Source organism: Antechinus flavipes, chromosome 3 (assembly GCF_016432865.1).
Source record: "Antechinus flavipes isolate AdamAnt ecotype Samford, QLD, Australia chromosome 3, AdamAnt_v2, whole genome shotgun sequence".
Lineage (NCBI taxonomy): Eukaryota > Metazoa > Chordata > Mammalia > Dasyuromorphia > Dasyuridae > Antechinus > Antechinus flavipes.
Window position 1 is genome coordinate 50,715,036 of NC_067400.1, and position 19,357 is coordinate 50,734,392.

General features: G+C 32.2%; 1 protein-coding gene across 3 annotated transcripts in view; it reads right to left on the reverse strand.

Moving 5' to 3' along the window:
* Nucleotides 1–19,357, reverse strand: part of TRPC1 (transient receptor potential cation channel subfamily C member 1) — a 68,107-nt gene that overhangs the window by 41,803 nt on the left and 6,947 nt on the right. Inside the window, exons 2-4 of one of the 3 annotated variants that reach the window (XM_051983337.1) lie at nucleotides 12,962–13,116; nucleotides 7,750–7,851; nucleotides 4,464–4,666 (exon numbers count right to left, since the gene is read on the reverse strand). In XM_051983337.1, coding sequence (XP_051839297.1) covers nucleotides 4,464–4,666; nucleotides 7,750–7,851; nucleotides 12,962–13,116 — 460 coding nt within the window. Of the gene's footprint in view, nucleotides 1–4,463; nucleotides 4,667–7,749; nucleotides 7,852–12,961; nucleotides 13,117–19,357 lie in introns of those variants that run through there. The other 2 variants (XM_051983338.1, XM_051983339.1) reach the window with 2 other exon arrangements.

The window sequence follows — 19,357 nt, forward strand, 5'->3', positions numbered from 1 at the left end:
TCTCATGATATACTCTGCATATAAGTTAAATAGATAAAATGATAGTCTTGTCACACTCTTTTTCCAGTCTTGAACCAATCAATTACTTCATTTTCGGTTCTATCTGTTACTAGTTGGTCCACATAAAGGTTCCTCAGGAGAGAGAATTTTGTTTTTCCATCTCTTGTACAGACTTGCTACATTTTGTTATATTTAGTAGTCAATTAAGCAAGAGTAGATGTTTTTCTGGAAGTCCCTTGCTTTCTCCATAATCTAGCAAATCCAGAAATTTGATCTCTAATGCCTCTGCCTCTTTGAAAACCAGCTTGCTCTTCTAGTAATTTTTAGTTCCCATTTTGCTGAAGCCTTACTGGCAGAATTTTAAGTATAACCTTGCAGACATGTGAAATAAAAGCAATTATTCAGTAATGTGAACATTCTTTGACATTGCTCTTCTTTAAGGTTGGAATGTAAACTTTCTTTTCAATCCAGTGGCCACTGTTGTGTTTTCGAAATTTGCTAGCATATTGAGTGCAGAACTTTAATGGTATCATCATTTGGGATTTTAAATAGTTCAGCTAGAATTCCATCACTTTCACTATCCCTATTATTAGAAATGCTTCCCAAGGCCATTTGCTGTCCTTTCTATGATGTCTGGCTCTATGTCAGTAACTCCACTATTGTCATTATTTGAAATGTTAAGATCTGTCTTAGTTCTTTTGTGGAATCTTACCAACTCTTCTTAATTTCTTCTACTTCTGATAAATTTCTATCATTTTGGTAACTTATTATGCCTATTTTTACATATGAAACTTTTCCTTATTATCTCTAATTTTTCTTGAAGAGAACTTTCATTGTAGCGTTTTTCTATTTCTTTGCATTGCTCGTTTAGAAAACTTTCTAATCTTTTCTTGCTATTCTCTCGAATTCTGCGTTTAGCTGGGCATATATCTTTTTTGTTCTTTACCTTTCATTTTCCTTCTTTTTTTAGTTAAAGCCTCCTCAGACAGCCACTTTTTTACTCTTCTTTTTCTTTTGATACTTCCTATATAATATTGTGAATCTTTATCCATAGTTCTTCAAGCACTCTATCCACCAGACTTAATCTCATAGATCTATTCGTCACTTTTATTTCATATTCAGCTACCTTAGCTACACACAGAGATGAATACAATCTTGATCCTAGTATGATCCATAACTGTTTCACTTCCATCTTCATGAAACTCCCTTACTTAATAATCATCTTTTATCATTCCAATTTTTTCCCTTGCATGATTGCCCTCAACCCCAACCCCATTCTTCATACTTACTAGGATCTCCAAACCCTCTATCCCTCAATTCTTTCCCAGGCAATGGTCCCTTCTCTGGCTTTACACTCCTTTCCCTGTTCTAACCTATTGGAGAATCAGTTCAACTCCAAACTATATTCTACTAAACTATCCTTGAATCTGTTATCACTAATATTGCCCTGCCAAGCCTCAGTCTTGGAGGACTCCAATCACACCATTTTGCTCCAGTTCACATACTGCTGAACAAAGGTAGAGAAAATTGTTAAACTATGACAACTAGGTGTACACAGTGGACTAGTACATAGTATATACATTAAAAATATTTACTGATTGGTTGGTTGATGCTATATAATTTCAACTGGACCCTCAGAGGAGCAAGGCAATTTCTTAATATATCCCTAATCCCTTTTCATTGCCATATTCACTATAGTGACTTTTTCAAAACTTTTTGGTCCTTTTCAAACCTTTCATGATTCTCCCTTCCTCCACTCTCTGAGCTGAGAACCTTGCCTCATAGTTCACTGTAACATCTGGGGTTTCAATCCAAGAGCTTCCTTTTCCCCCTCCACCTCACATGCAACATTCAGCTGTCTTCCCATACTATTTCCACCTTCATCTTTGCCTCACATGAAGACATGGTCCTTCTCCTTGCCAAGGATAATTCTTTTCCATACACAAGTGATTCCCCTTCATCCTATCTTCTGCAGTTGACTGTCCCTCTCTACCATCCCTTCTCTCTCACTACTCTTTTACTCCCTGTCTACTGATTTCTTCCTTGTTACCTATTAATATGTCCATATTTCTCCCATCTTTAAAAAAAATCTCTCCTTTGATCTATCCATCATTACTAATTATTCCCACATACTTCTACCCTTTTGTGACTAAACTCCTTGAGAAAATCATCTTGTCTTGAAAGTCTATACTTTCTTTCTTCTTATTCTCTTCTTAACTCTGAAATCTGACTACCAACCTCATCACTCAATTGAATCTATTCTCTCCAAAGTTAACTGTGATCTTCTAACAATCCAACGATCTTTTCTCAATCCTCATCTTTCCTGATCTAAAAAAAGTTAGATTTTAATGTTACTGTTTGACACTTAGGACAGTTAGAGGATGCTATGGCACACAGTAAGTACTTAATGAATGCTTATTAATTGATACATAGTATACTCTCTTTATTATCTCCTCTGGTTTGGTATTTACCTTGTCCTTTGTTCTGACTACACAAACTGATTCTAAAATGATTATATATCTGGAACCAGTAATGTTCTGCTTATTAGAAATAAAATTTCATTTTTAATATTGTCTTTAGGTGCTCATCTTGTTGAATGCCATATAATTCTTTTCTTAATTAAAGTGTTCATGATGTAAAAGTATGGTGCTTATGAGTAATCTATAGGCATTAGCCATTATCATATCTTGATTTCAACTGAACCCTATTTTCCCATTTAGCTTTTGCTGTTCTTCCTTTATTTACTTTTGCACGCAAGTCATTGAATATCAAAATAAAAGTTTTAGAAAAACATTTGGAAAATCTTGCCAAATCCTCTCTATTTCTTCATCCAAAGATCTTTTCATTGCCAAATCTGATGCAATTTTTCTCCGTCTTCATTCTTCTCAGCTTCTCTGCAGCAAATGACAATAATGATTGTATTTGACTCAGAGATACTCCTTTTTTTTCTGTATTTTTAAGACAATACCTTCTCTTGGTTCTCTTTATGCCTCAATGACCATTCCTTGTTTTAATCATTCACATCAAACTCTAACTGTAGGTATTCCCCAAGAGTCTGTTCTAAGCCCTTTTCTATTTTCTCTCTATATTCTATCACACAGCTCTCATGGGTTTGTCATCTCTATGACAATGACTCCCAAATTCAAAAATGTAGCACTAGTTTCTCTCTCCTGAGCTCCAGTTAAGTTTCTCCAAAGGCTTACTGGGTATTTCAAACTGAATATCCCAAAAATATTTCAAATTCAACATATCCTAAACTGAACTCATTTTTTCCTTCAAACCTACTCCTCTTCTGAACTTCTCTATTTCTATCTAGGGCATCATCATCCTTTCCATTACCAAAGTCTTCAATTCTAGCCTTATCTTGACTCTTCCCTTTCACAGAAGCCATCCCCTGACATATCCAATCATTATCAAATGTTGCCATTTCTGCCTCTACAACATCGCATTTAAATACCCTCTTCTCTTCACTGATATGGCCATTATCCTAATTCAGATTCTCATCACCTCTTTCCTGGATTATTGAAATATTTTTTTAACTGGTCTCCTTCTCTGAAGTCTCTCCTCTCTAATTCATTCTACTCACAACTGTCAAAGCAATTTTTCTAAAGTATAGATGTGACCATGTCACTTCCCTGCTCAATCAATTCCAATTGGCTTCATATTGCCTCAAGGATCAAACATAAATTCCTCTGTTTGACTTTTAAAACCTCCTCACTCTGGCTGACCCCCAATCTACCTTTCTCATATTATTATAAACTGGATGTCCTTATCACACTGCATGGTCCAGCCAAACTGGTCTTCTTGCTTTATTTCACACATGGTATTCCACCCCCCATTGCTACTTTTTAGCACTGTGTCCTCCAGCCCTGGATACCACTCCATTTTCACCTCTATCTCCTAACATACTTGACTTCCTTCAAAACTTTTCTCAAGCACTATTTTTTCCTTGAAGACTTTCCTGGCCTCTTAATTGTTGGTGCCCTAGCCCACCAAAAACATTACCCTGCATTTGCTCTGCACACACTGTGTATATACTTATCAATATATATGTTGTTTCTCCAGATAGAACATATGTTCCTTGAGAGCAAGGATTGTTTCATTTTTGTCTTTGTATGCTCAGTATCTAGTAGTACCTGACATGTGGTAAGAACTTTATGAATGCTTACTGACTTATTCATTCATGTAATGTGACTCTACCATCATGGAGATACAGTACATTAAGAATACCAACAACTAAAATTGCGATTAATGATATTCTAAGAACTGTGACATTGTTAGCACTCCCCAACCCTTTTCTGCCAGTAGTTCCCTGTGGAAGTAAAAGGAGCTGTACAAAATTAGTTTTTCCAACAAAATATGAAGAACCACAAAAAGAAACAATCAAGGAACTGATTTACTGATGCACAATACTATATTAAAGCTATCAAGTACCTCATAAATTAGCACCTTAGTTTTCTGACCTGGAATGTCTTAGACTGTCCTTCTTGTTTTTTGCAGAGCATAGTGTACATTCACAACCCACTGCATGAGGTTTGGGTAGAGATACATCCTGTTTTAAAAGCATTGTAAGAATTTCATAGTTGTTACGATGAGCAGCTAAAATGACTGGAGCAACATCCATAGTTGTTGAATACTCAGGGTTCTGAATTCGCTCCATTAGTTTCTGAAAGATATTTATATCAATATTCAGAGGTTATAACTTGCAGCTGATAGAATAAGTTTTTCCAAGAGATTGAAGTGAAAAAGATCTAGAGAAGAAGAAAAACATCTAGAAACCTAAAGAATATAATAAAGATAGTTAAAATTATTATCCACATCTCTTGGAACTATTTGTTTTTTCATATAACTGAAGCCAAAAACTTAACTTTAATCTAAATGAAATATAATCATGTCAACAAGAAAATTGCAAAAAAGCAAACTTTCATAATTAGGTTTTTAAGGCAAAAAAGGGAAATTTCTCAAAAAGTAATATAAACAATGATTTTTAATACTTTCCATTATTTCATGTAAAAATACACTGCAGTGCAAGTGTCCTAATATAATAAAGTATATTCCCAAAATTATACAAAAGCTTGAAAGCGCTCATGACAACCAAATCAATCATTTAGGACTCAATTTCTTCATCTATAAAATGAAGGGATTAGACTGGATGACTTTTAATGTAATATTAGGCTCTTTAATGTTATGATTTTTAGTTATAAAACATGCTTGTTAGCACCAGCATTATATTTGCATGTATAAACACATATGTTTAAATAATATAATATATTAGCATTAAGTATTAGTATTATACTAGTAATGATACACTAATAGTATACTAGTAATATAGTATTATACTAAATTTCTCCTGAAATAATATGAAGTACTTCTCATATAATACTGTCCTGATCAACATCATTTTAATGACAATATTAATACATTATAATCAAACCCCACAATAATGTTATTCTATCACTCATTTACATGAACATTATTCTGAACACTCATCCTTAAAATCTTTTTTGCTCATTTTTTCTGGAATTTAATTTATATTAATTTAATAGTAGGCAAGATATACTCATATTAAAAATCCCTTTCTCCAATTCTTATTTCCTAGGAAAACACTCTTTACAATTTTAGTGATGTCAAAACAAACTTAGAAAAAAAAGAAATTGCATGAATACATGAAATAACAAAACTACATAACATAAATGGATGGAAAAAATGAAATCTTTCTCCAACTCTCTACTCCAATCCCAGATATGGTGATACCACAAAACCCAGATGATGATATGGAAGAATAGGAGGATTAGCACTACTTTGCGGTTCACAATTCTTTACATAAATGCTCTGTAGTCATCATTTCACTGTCTTCCTGTCATGGTTACACAAAAGCATGAATGCTAATAGTAAAGAGGTGTCTGGTGATGGCAAGAGGAGGTAAAGATTAACAGTGAATAGGAATGGAAGAGCTTAAAAAATATATACATTTCATGCAAAAAATATATACATTGTCATGGGGACAAAAGTAATTCAATTAGCTTCCATTATAAAATCCAAAAGTTACATGATAGAAGGATACCTTTATTATATAGAGTACAGAATTTCTACACTGGCTTGATTTTCATATCTTTACTGGTGGCGACAGAGCAGCACACTACCACATCACAAAGAAAAAGTTCTTATTGGTTTTAGAAAATATGCTGTAAAACTCTCCTGAAGAATACTTTCACAAAAAGTCCAAGTATCTTACTTCATATTTTAAAATAAGAACTCTATACAAGGACAATATATACTTGAAGGCCGCTGCTCAAAAAGACTAGTTTCACTACAAGAATGGAAAATCAATAGGTTTCACTGAACTTAGAAAAGGAAGAATGCAAAATAAGTAGTCATTTACTACCAAGGATAATGAGGCTAGCAGATAAACAAACAAACAAAAGGACAAAGTATCTTTGTACTAATCCTTAATCTACCATACACAAGCAGATTAAGGATTTGAACACAGTATGTTGAAATTGCAATATCTCACTGGTATTTTTGCCTTTTACTAAATAATATCTATAACTCAAAGTTGAAAAACAATTTTCAAAAATAAGCGACATGAAAAGTTTTAATCATCAACTATAGAATTTTGTATCCATTGTCATTAAACATTTTAATATGTCTGACATCATCTACAGATTTTTAAAATCCATATTCCTCATAAAATATGTAAAACTTGAGTTAGGTTTTGAAAGATAAATTGTAATAAAAGCAAAGCAGAGCAGGCAGTTAAGAAGTAGAATGGTGGCCTTTAGACACCTGAAGGACTATCGTGTGAAAGAGAGAATAGTTTTCTTGGGACCCAAAGAAGAGAACCTGTATTTGTGGATAGAAGTACTCAGGGAGAAACAGTTCAATTCTCTACTTAAAAAATAATAGAATGGGGTGCCTTGAAAGTAATGAGCTTCCATTTTTGAAAAGAGATTGGATGACTACTCTTCACAAATATAAAAGGGATTCCTTCCAAATCTAAGATTCTATGATTCTACTGAAAATAGTGGCAATATTAGAATAAGATCTCTACTATTTTACAATCAATAAGTAGATCCTTGCAGGGAACAAGTTTGAAGCATAAGTTGTGGATAGAAGATTAAGGTCTAGAACCAAAGACTAAAGAATACAGAATAGCCTAGTAGCTAGGATACAGGTATCATAAAAAGGAAAACAAATAGAAAGAAGTGGATAGCATAGGTATTTCTGAGCCTATCGTAGGATCTATTTTCTTTCACCTTTCTAAGTCTATCACTTATATTGCCCATTTAAGCTAGAGATAGAGCCATAGCAAGATTCATACTCACTATTTTTTCAAACTACTCTAATTGTGACTAGATAGGTTTCAGTTACCAGGAGAAAAAAATCAGAATTCTCAGATCATGTATGAAAAGCAGTTTATAGATAAGCTACATGTGCAAGGTTTTTATTCACCGTAGATTGATACCATGAAGCCAATAATTTTGGTACACATCTACAAAACTGAGGGCATCCCTCTCAGTCAAAAAATCAGCTCAGTCACTAAAAGGTTTAACCCTAAATGCCTGAAAGCACTAAACTTACACTAAGGGAATTAATTTGCATGGTAAGAGAATCGATTTGAATATGATTCTTCAAGTTAAAAAAAGTTTTGAGGATGAATAAATAGGTGCACAAAGGCATGGGAGCTACTCTACTGATTCAGTTGTGATTTTTATAATCTAAATTAAAAAAATATTTAAGAGTACTAACTACTATACTTGGTCTTGATGATCGTTTTGGTCGATGATTAAGTAGGATATCAACAGCTCCCACTACTTCAGAGTCGATAGCCACCAAAAGTGCATCTGTGGACTTTAGAAAAAAAAAAAGAAGTTAAAATGAAATTAGAAAATATTAAAAGGTAAACTATTCCTTAGTAGTTTTAGAACTACAATTAGTTTAATTATACTAATTTTTAAAAACTGTATTACATACAGTAATAATGAATATAAAAACTTCAAGACTATGAATTGTATGTTTCCTTGCCTTCACTTATTTCTATGAACCACAATGTTACTTTTACCTTTGTTTCAGTTCATGAACTAATTAAGTAACTGATACTTGACTAATGGGGCTATTTATTCACTGTGAAAATATGCTGGCCCACACAGTATAGAAAGTTGAAATTTATTCAAGATTTTTACTTCTGAACTAGACCAAAAGAATCCAAATTTATCAGAAGACAAATTGCCAGGAACTATTATGAACATAAACTACTCTCTATTTAGTTTAGAAAAATGATCATTGATACAGCCATGAAAATAGAAAAGATAGAAAATATATTGTCACCAAGGCAATACCTTTCTTTTATTATTGACAAAATGTATATGCCTAATTTAAGTGCTACCAGTCTAACAATACAAAGCAGAAATTAGAAAGATTAGGCTTCTGCTACCATTAAAGATGGAAAGAGAAATAAGAGAACTTGAAAACTTCTATTTTCCGATTTACTCCCTAATATGACATTTAGTCTCCCCTAGAACAAAAAATGAGTAAGAAGCTAGTAAAGTCAGAGGCTTTCCAACCATCAGAGGTAAATTGGGCTGTGCCAATACAATGTTAGATAAATGAAAAGAAGGGAAGTGATAGGTTCAGGAGGAAAAACTTAAGCACAGATAGTAGATTAAACTAACAAAATGTCCTACTAATATATATATTTTTATATTTTTTTTAAATGTAAGGTTTTTTAAAGTTGTTCACTAGAATGGACCATTCAAAACCAATTATAATTCTCTCTCTCAAGACTAAGAAAGGAATACATCTTTTATATACTTCATAATCACTCCATAAACTTAGGAAACACTCACTAAATAAAATGCAGAAAATCAGAGCTGATCCACAAGAGCATGATCCACATGCTTAGAGCCTTCCTACATCCTACAGATTATAAAAATTCCTGCTTGATACATCTGGCCTACTATTGACAACTCTTAGATTTCCCTCTCCCTCCCTTACTCCAAAAAAAAAGACAAAACCCAAAAAACTTTATAAAGCAGAAATGTCATATTCAAAAAAGGGGTGAGAAAGCACTTTGTTGCTGTTATTTTAGTTGTAAGCTTATGTTATAAGAGTAAAATATTATGACACTATTATTCTAGTGCTTTGCAAATACTGCTTTCTTTTTAACTTAAACAATTTTTGCTCTATCTACAACTAACCAATGAACATTGATTCAAATACAAATAAGTAAAATGAACAATTAAAATTCCATCCTACTTAACTGGCAATCATATCGTCATATATCTAGCAATCCCAACCATTTCAAAGACAGCCACAAATAAGAGGAAAAGTAATCAGGTTGTTTTTGCTTTAAACAAAAAAGAAAATGGCTGTCAAGATAAAATACATGCATTTTCTATCACCAAAAATGTGGATTCAGATTCACTATTGATTGGAAATTATGTGAAAAATTAAATTCTAGTTAAAGTCAAGTTCTGACTGTTGCCAAAAGATAAACAATGCATAAGCAAAGATGGGAAGGAAGGTTCCTATTTGTTGACATACTGAGCAATGAAAGCTAAGAGTGAGAAAGTACACATCTGAATGACAGCAGACTGAGGCCACTTAATGAATGGAGTAATATCTCCATAATCCCATTGTGTTAACTCATTTTGCTAAAATATATAGGCCACATAATAGAAATTACGCACTAAATGAAGTACAATAAATGATTAAATTTCATAGTTCATAATTATAAACCTAATTCATCAAGCTTAAATTTATTTCAAACAAACACAACCCTAATCCAACAAGTATATAATACATTTTAAGAGAATTTCCTTAAGATGGTTAAATGTAAAAAGTTCAGATACCTAAGGAAGCAAGATTTATTTCTATAGAAAATACACTAATATCAACTATTAGATAAGTGAAACATTACTATATTAACCACTTTGTAATAAGAGATATCTTCTTTCATATAGTTTTATCCCAAAAAGGCTACATAAGGATTTAAATACACAGACATACATTTTCCATTTGTCTCCCACATTTCCTCACGTGGCAGTCTTCTCATCTACTTCTATGTGTATATTCTATTGAAATGACCAAAGCCATACTCTCTGATTCAGACTAATCTCTTATTCCCATTCTTGCATTCTTTCTCACAGAAACATTCTTATTTCAAAGTTTGCCTCACTCTTCACCTCAGATAACTGATCCCATTTCTTTATTACTTCTCTCTAAAAGTTGCTCTTTTTTTTAGAATTTGTCTTTTTTCTCAAATTTCTGCCTCTTCTTCATTGGTTCCTTTCTTTTACCTACCAATATGCCCAGATTTCCTCTATGTTGAAAAGACTTTTCTTAATCCCACTTTATCTACCATTTTAGCTATCTCTCTTTTATATTGTCAACTTCCTCAAAGATGATATCAATTTTTCTTCTCTATCCATACATTCCTTAATAAAAATGGACATTTCTATAGTATTTTAAGGATTACAAAGTATTTTATATACTCCTTAATATAATATTGATTACCCTTTTTATGCCTTAACTATACTCTTGAAGATAACCAATGATCTTACTACTAAATCCAGTGGCCCTTTCTTAGTTCTCATTTTCCTTGTCCTCTCTACAACACTTGACAGTGTGAACCACTTTTTATTTCATGAAATTCTCTGCTTGGCACAAATGCTTGATTTTCTCCCAACCTCTTAATAACTTCTTTTCTGTACTTTTTGCTATTTTTTTCTTCCTTGTTTGGCCTCCCAAATATGGATGTTCTTCCCTAAATGAAGTCCTTAGCCTTTAGCTCTCTATAATCTCTCCAGTGAAGATCTCATTCATTTATTACAGTTCCCCCCATTTTCTTATCTCATCTCTGACCTTTTCCCCAGATCTAATTCTGAAATCTCTGAATGCCTTGGATATCTCTTAGATTTCCTTCATTGTCTGAAATTCAAAATACTTAAAACCAAAGTAACATACTCTTTAAAATTGCCTTCCTCTTCCTGACTTTTTATTAACAGTTCTAGCATAATCAAAGTCACCCAAGTTCAAAAGCTCCATGACTTCTTTATTCCTCAAATCTTTTCCCTTCCTCACGTGCCCCATATATTCACCAACTCTTAGTGATTCTTGCCTCAGAAAATCTATCATCTCTATTCTTTCATTTAAATTCATAATGCCAACATTACATTCAGACTCTTATATTCATACTTTGATTACTAATCTTTTCTACACAAATCCATCAGATTAACCTTCCTATTATTTATCACATTCTCCTCATCATAAAGCATTCCAATGACTGAAGAATAAAATTTCAAACTCCTTGCATTGCCACTTAAAATTTTCCAGAATTTGGCCTCAATCATCTTTAAAATATTTCCCACAATTCTCTAGTTCTAAGTAGGTGAGTCTATACACTGCTTTACAAGCAAAATTTGTCATTCTTCTCTCCACACATTTGTTCACCTCACTCATCTCAATTTATCTTCAAAGTAGAATTTTATTTCTATGAAGGCTTCCATGAAGCCCTTCTTAACTATCCCATAATACTTTCTTCATCATTTAAATTCCTATTCATTTAATATTCATCAAATGTGCTCCTATCTATATGTCTTATGTCCCAAATCATGTCCCTTTAAGATAGGAACTATGTCTTCCATTTCTTTTTAACATCCACTTACAATAATGCCTTGCATAGTTGTCAACTAATTATATGATTATGTCAATGAGGTAGTATAAACTATATACATATAATAGTATAAACACATACATACATACATATATATAAATACTACATGTGTTTTAGTATATACAGATAAATGCAATTAAAAATTATTTTTCCATAATCATATAGCTACCATAACAGGTCAAAGGCAAGAGCTGAATGCAAATCTTCTTGAGTCGGAAGTTAATTTTTCATGCATTATGTCAAGCTGTCTCTCACACTGTATGTATATGCATGCACATGTATCTACATGTGTGTATTGTTAGGAACCCATTACATATATCATATATTCACACATGTGTGTGCAAGTACATGTATGAACATGTTTGTGTGGTATCAAGTAGCTCACCAATGGATTATATAGACAGATACACATAGATATATATATGTATAATTCATAGTCTTCAACACTTTTCTTTTTTTCTATTCGATTAATTTGTACCATTGTACATAAAGCTAAGAAATGTAATTATAATGAAATACTAAAACTATTTTCATAAATTGTGTATGTAAAACAATTACTCTATCATCATACCACCTAATATCATCACATACACTTTTGCAGACAAATAATTCATCTGAAGCACTGTCTCATTAAAACTTAACAGAGAACTTAAACAGAGAAAAGCAATAGATTTTAATAAGTTATTCTGGACCTCTAACTGAATTCTTCCAGGACTTGATAAATATACATTCTCATGCCTGTCCTCCTACCTGAGCTGATTTGAAGACAAACGGAAAAGATCAAATTTTCTAGGAAAAGATCATTCACCTTGATCTGTGATCAAACAGATAAGATTTCAGGCAAAAAAAGAAAAGAAAAGAAAATTTTATAAAAATTAACATGAGAAAAATGGTCAGAATGGAAACAGCTTTAAAAGACAGTGATAAAATTTGCTATTACAACACTAAAATTGTCTTGGGATACAGAAAACTTGTTCTCTTAATTCTAGAGAAATATTTATTCTTGGGAACAAATATACTATACTATTAATTACCCTGATAAAAACACAAAAATAAAATAAGAGTCTTTCAGAATCTCAAGCATGGTATTATGACCATAGAATATATATCTATAAAATACTACTGAGAGAAATTAAAAGGAAATTAGGACTAGAGAAATCAAGCATAATATATGCAGTTCCTGTAGGAAAAATCTTTTTAAAAAGTGAATCAGAAACTAAAAGAAATTAGAAAACAAAGAATATTTGAGTTATCTCAGTTATTAAATCAAATTATTTAGCCTTGTACCTGACAACCGTAGTCCAAAAGAAGTTGTAGAATATCCAAGTTTTCATTTTCAATAGTTATGGTAACAGCATTCCTTCCAAGCACATCTACGCAATTTATGTTCATGTCACCTGCACTGTTTTCTTCCAAGAGCTTTTTAACCATATAATAGTCACCTAAATAACCAATACACAAGCATGACTTAATAACAATGGTACATTGAGTGAATGGCTGTAAAAATAAATGTAGTTAATTATTTTACTGATTTAAGATACTAAAAAAGCAAATTCTCTTTATTTTTATTAGAAAAACCCTATTAGAAATATGCAAAGAAAAATCTGAGTACTTTCTTGCTCATAATAAATTGCCACATCATTTTTAAAAATCTTATTGATCTATATCATATGAAACATGAAAACCAAGAAATTTAAAACATCAATTTGAATAAGTACAATACAATCATATACAGATAAGAATTTAAAATGACTTTGGAAAGCTAGACTAATTTATTGTTATTATATGAAGAATTTAATGCAGTATAACCAAAATACATATATATAGATAAGAAAAGTAAAAATGGGGTTCACAACAACAGAAATAAAGGATGAGAATAAGAAAAATTGATATAAAATATTAAAAGAAAAATATAGTTTTGAAAAACAAGGGGAAAGGGTTAAAAAGACCATGGTAAAGAAGTTATCTTTCAAAACTGTTATAATAGGTAGAAAAAGGTCAGAAAGTACTTACTGGCATATATCTATTTAGTGGCTGCATTAAAACAGTTTTTGAACTAACCAAATGCTACTAGCAACTAAAGGAAATATATAGGGGTTAGAACATAAAATGATGAGTGATAGTATCTCAGAAAGTCATCTTAAGCTAGCAAGGAGACAAACTTATATAATCTGCCCAAAAAAGATACAAACTCAGGATTCCAAAAGAATATTTTAACTATTCTTTTTATATACTTAACATTAACAAAAACAATCAAATGAACATGTAAACCAAGGGAGAAGAGTTTAATCAATGAGGCAAATCAAATGAATTAAATAATAAGCATCAAAACTGCCTAATCTTTTGAAAATTGTTCCATTGGGAAATGTATTTTTATAAAGCTCCTTTTAGATTCTGGGTAAAGGTAATTTTGTCTATTATGTTTAAGGTGAATATTTTTCTCCAATTTTTCTTTTCTTTTAAGGAAATTTCTTTCTTACTTTTCTTTCTTTCTTTCTTTCTTTTTTTTTTTAAAGCATTAATGTCTTTGCATCACTTACTTCTGGGAGGAAAAAGTCTCCTTTTCTTCCAGGTTGAGTTCTCACCAGTATCAAATAAAACCATATAAAGCATCCAATAAGACCTCCAACTAAAATTTTTATCAAAGTAATGACAAAACTAGAAGTGCCTTGAGAATGTAAGCATGATTCATTATCTGCATTATCTCTTTTTTCTTCATTTGTTTTCAATTACACAGAATTAATTACCTTTTAATGACATTTTCATTTACACTGTTGTAGGTATTGTGTACATTATTTCGAGTTTATCTCACTTTTCATCAGGTCATATAAATTCTTCACATGTTTCTCTGAGTTCCTCATTTTCATTATTTCATGGCATACAACAATAGTCCATAACATGTAGTTATGGAATAAATACCAATCTTCTATTAGCAATTCAGATTATTCAAAGTTTTAAATTAGATAACAAGCCTGTTAAGAGAGAGCTTCTGCAAAACTAGTAGGGAGAAACACTAAACACATATTCCTTGTTTCAAATATAATGGAGGGCAATTTTTTTTAAATGGAAGTACATAAGACAATTTGGCTTCTATAATTCATTTACCATAGCTTTTTCAGTCTTTCCCATTCCATTAAGAAATTGTTTTTTCTTTAGCAAAATCCGTTAGTCTTAACAGAATCAAATACATTTATTTTGTTTATGTTTATTTCTTCTCTTTGAAGGCTAAAAATGTCCCTGAATTCTATAATTAAGATACATACATAACTCTTTTTTCAGTATTTCATGAATTTTTTAACATTTAAATTGCTGATTTGATTATAAATTTTTGGTGTTTCTGAACACTCCCACTCCCAATAGCTGTCTAATTTTTCCATTTTTAATTGAACAATGATTCTAATCCCCAACAGATAAATGTTCCTCAGTGCTCTTTATTCTTAATAAATAACTCTCTACTGCATGTACTTTTAATACTTTCATGTGCTAGGTACCCTAAGCCCTCATCCGAGACCTGCCATACGCAACAGTGTTCTATGCTCCAAACCTCTTTTTCTATGTCCCACTCTCCAATGCCACTGAAAATGTTCTCACATATCTAGAAAAGCTTTGAAAAATTAATTTATACTTGGATGCTAATAAATAGCAACTTAGTATATTAGCATTCCAAGAAGTTATCTGAATTTTAAAAGGAACCAAGTTTTATTTCATCTCAAATAAATTAAACTACTATGGAAATTCTTGAGCCATCCATAACACGCTGAAATGAAAACTAAATTAGAGTACACAAACCATATAAATCACAGTACAAAACTGGCTTGCTTTTTCTGTCAGTTGCTAAACCCAATGATTTAACATGTGAATTCCCCATCAAGCAGTTAAGAAAATTACAAAATAAAACAAATTTCTGACCTCCCTAATATTCATAGATTACTCTCCAAATACTCCTCTCTTTAAGGAAAAAAAATATCTTGTCTATCCTCATATTTACTTCATTAGCTGGCTTAACTCAACTTAAGCTAATTAGAAAGCTGAGAAAGTCTTGGAGAAGATCTGATTTCCTAAGAGAATGCCTCCCAAATAAATACATTAACTTTACATAAAGTTATAAATATTTGCAAGCCATTTACAGTCAGACTTCACTTAATTTAATAATTCAGCAAACATTTAGTACGCTTCTATGACTTTTAACCTCCACTGAACTCCTACTCCCAAGTTCTATCTTGATCTGAAGGCCACCCTAGGTTCTCTGAGTTAGGAAGTATATTATAACCTTCATAAAGGTTAGGAGGCTCTAGCTTCATTAAAAAATGTAATCTGCTCCCACTGGCAACAACAATAAAATCATCACCTTTGGACTTTGTTAACTCAGAACCCAGTGTGAGAAAGTGACTGTGCCATCTAAGAGGATGGATTTTGGGAGATCAGATTCAAAGCTCTAGCAAGCCTTATTGTGCTAAAAAGACTTCAGAAATAAGGAAGTAGAAATTAATTTTTGTCTAGTATCTAAGAAATAGACTTTTTTTTTTTTTTTTTTTTTTGCTGAGGCAATTGGGGTCAAATGACTTGCCCAGGGTCATATGGCTAGGCAGTGTTAAGTGTCTGAGGCCAAATTTGAACTCAGGTCGTCCTGACTTCAGGGCTGGTGCTCTATCCACTGTGCCACCTAGCTGCCCCAGAAATAGACTTCCAAATTCTAAAAAATTCAACTTCAGAAAGATGATCATCAGATCAGGGAACAGAAAACTTGGGCCCAAATTCCAAACCTGTTATTTACTACTACCTGCTCAAGTCAATCTCTTCTTCAAAATCAGGGAATTTAAAGACTAGATCATCTCTAAAGTCCTTCCTAGTCTAATGCCTACAATCCTAAATATTTTATGCATATCATGGTACGAGACACCAAGTACTTCAGTGAAAAATCTCATACTTTGTTTATTCCATTCCTGCATACCACCTTCTCATCTGGCATGATCCTGTTATTTACACCCCAAAAGGATCTATCTGATGTATAGAAGGCTTCTGGATTTGGTTTAATTTTTTAAATACTGGATAGCAATACAACTAAGCTGTCCCTTTTATTATTATTCACTTTTACTAAGTGACAGTCTTTTCCTTTCTTGTCACACAAAGAATTTCAAAGCCATGAATGATTTTAGAGGTCATTTAGTCCAAAACATAGGTAAACAACTTATACAAGGATCCAAGTTATATAATCTTCCCACGGATTTTTGTAGCAACAAAACACCTGAGATCATTAAAAGCACAATTCCCAAATGTGACCCAGCCTGGTCTCCCCACCTTCTATTCAATTATGGAGTCAGCTTGCTATCAATTAGGTTTTTTTTTTTTTTTTTGATAATGACAAGACAAACCTGGGTCTTTATATCTTACTTCATGTGATACTCAGCATTTAATCCATCAAAGTAATTTCCTTGAACAAAGATGGAAATATGTACCTGCACACGGGATTTTTTATTTTGGGTAGAAGATAATGAGTTTGAAGCAAGCCTTTATGGTTGCATTTTGTTCTACCAAGTGAAATGCTTTTTTAAAAAACTCAAACAACAAACTCAGCATGATCTTTTATTCACCACACTGCATAAGTTATATGATTGTAGAGATGACACATTTTAGGAAAGTATATGCAAAAGCCATTCTGTTCCTTTCTCATGTTTTCAAGTATACCCTTGATAGGTGCATAAGGCACTTTATAAGTTTGTAGAAATAGAAAGCAGTGACATGGGTTGTTAGTTGCTGTCATTTAATTCATAGGATCACAAATTTAGAAATGGAAGGGATCTTAGAGGTCAGAATCCAACCCCCTATTTTACAGATTAAGAAACTAAGGCCAAGTGAAATTAAGTGATTTGCCAGAAATGATAGTGTCTCTGGGATCATTCAAACCAGGTTCTTCCTGACTCTTAATTTCAGTATTCTTAATCACTACAGTGTTGCCTTATCTCTCAATGCTACCTGTACTATCTGCATTGATAAAATTCCATTTGTATTTTTTCCATTATTTTATGTAACCTTTTATTATCTATTTAGAAAAATCTATTATGTGCTCCATTTTGGTGATTTTCCATACTTGCTTCCAATTTATTTTTAACATCTTTTAAGTTTTGCTTTTCTTTAGCCAATAACTTCCTTTTCTGAAGTTTTGTTTTTCCTTGAATTTGCTCTCACAATTTTCTTAACAATGTTATTTCTTGCTTAATACCTTTTCCTAGGCATCACTTTTTAGAGCAACTGAAGCTAGCCAGCATTTTCTTTTTCCACTGTTTATTAGCTGTTACAATATTGAAGTGAACAACAATTTTGCTTGTTTTCTGAGAGGTGGTAACCTAGCTCTCTTCCAATCTCTCATTATATTACCTGGATCAAAAACTACTATCTTGAAAATTCTTTCCCCAATAGTGTCACTAGTTAGCACAAATTTCTAAATAGATTTGGTTTTGATGCTCCTAAGTTCTTCCTCTTAGATGCCACAGACACTTTCTTACAGTGGATTCGGAGTTAGCAGAGTTCAAAAGTGATTCTTTTATTGTTTTTAGCCAGTGAAAAGTTTACAAGTGAAATGTTGGAAGATTAATTCCACGTCCTATTTATTTGCTGCACCCCTTTCTAGTTTTATTTATAAAATTGCCTGAGCTTCATGCCAAGCTCCCTGCAAGTTGGTTTCCCCCATCAACTTTTTTTTTTAATCGTAATACTGTTTACAATCTTCCATAATAGATTTAATATTCTAAACCAATGATGCTTTTGTCTACTATGTCTCTCCATTTAGGGAGACAAAGTATTTCATGGTTAAAACAATTTCCAGCTCTCAGCTTCATCATTATGGTGATTATTTTCCATCTGTTAAATTTCTCTAAGGAGGAGTTTGAATCAATATCTTTCATTTTGTCTATTTCCTATTTTTCAGCTGCCATTTCTAAAAAGTCGAATTAGACCTATTGTAATAAGAGCAGATAATATGTTCATCTTATGTTTATGTTTTTCTTCCAGTGCAGCACTGATTTTAATTTTTTTCTCTAAACAGTTCATGATCAGAATGTATACTGACAGCTGATTCCAAAATAATTAGTGTTGGTAACTATTCTGCAGGATGAGAATACTGTAATTTCATTGATATGAAAGGACCTCTTGGGTAATAATATCCCTCTGCCAGGAAGTCAGGATCTTTTCTGAAACTTAAAGAGTTTCAGAGAATTGCCTAGAACACTGAGAAGTTGGGGGGAAACCCCAGGGACTTGAACATTGGTCTTTCTGGCACTGAGGTTGGCTCTCTCTCTAATCCTATTAAAAGGTAGTCAAGTAAAAAGTTTTTACACGAATAAAACCAACTCTGCTAAAATTAGATCAGAAGCAGGAAACTAGGTTTAAAAAAATCATTACAGTGAGTTTCTCTGATAAAGATCTCATTTCTAAAATTTAGAGGAAACTGAGTAAAATTTATAAGTCATTCCCAAATTGATAAATGTACAAAGGACATGAATAAGCAATTTTCAGAGGAAGAAATCCAAGCTATTATTAGATATATGAAAATATGCTCTAAATTACTAATAATTAACTACAAACTAAAACAACTCTGCAAGATATCACTTCATACTCATCAGATTGGCTAAGCTGACCAAAAAAAGAAAAAAAGGAAAATGGCAAATACTGGATGAGCATTTGGAA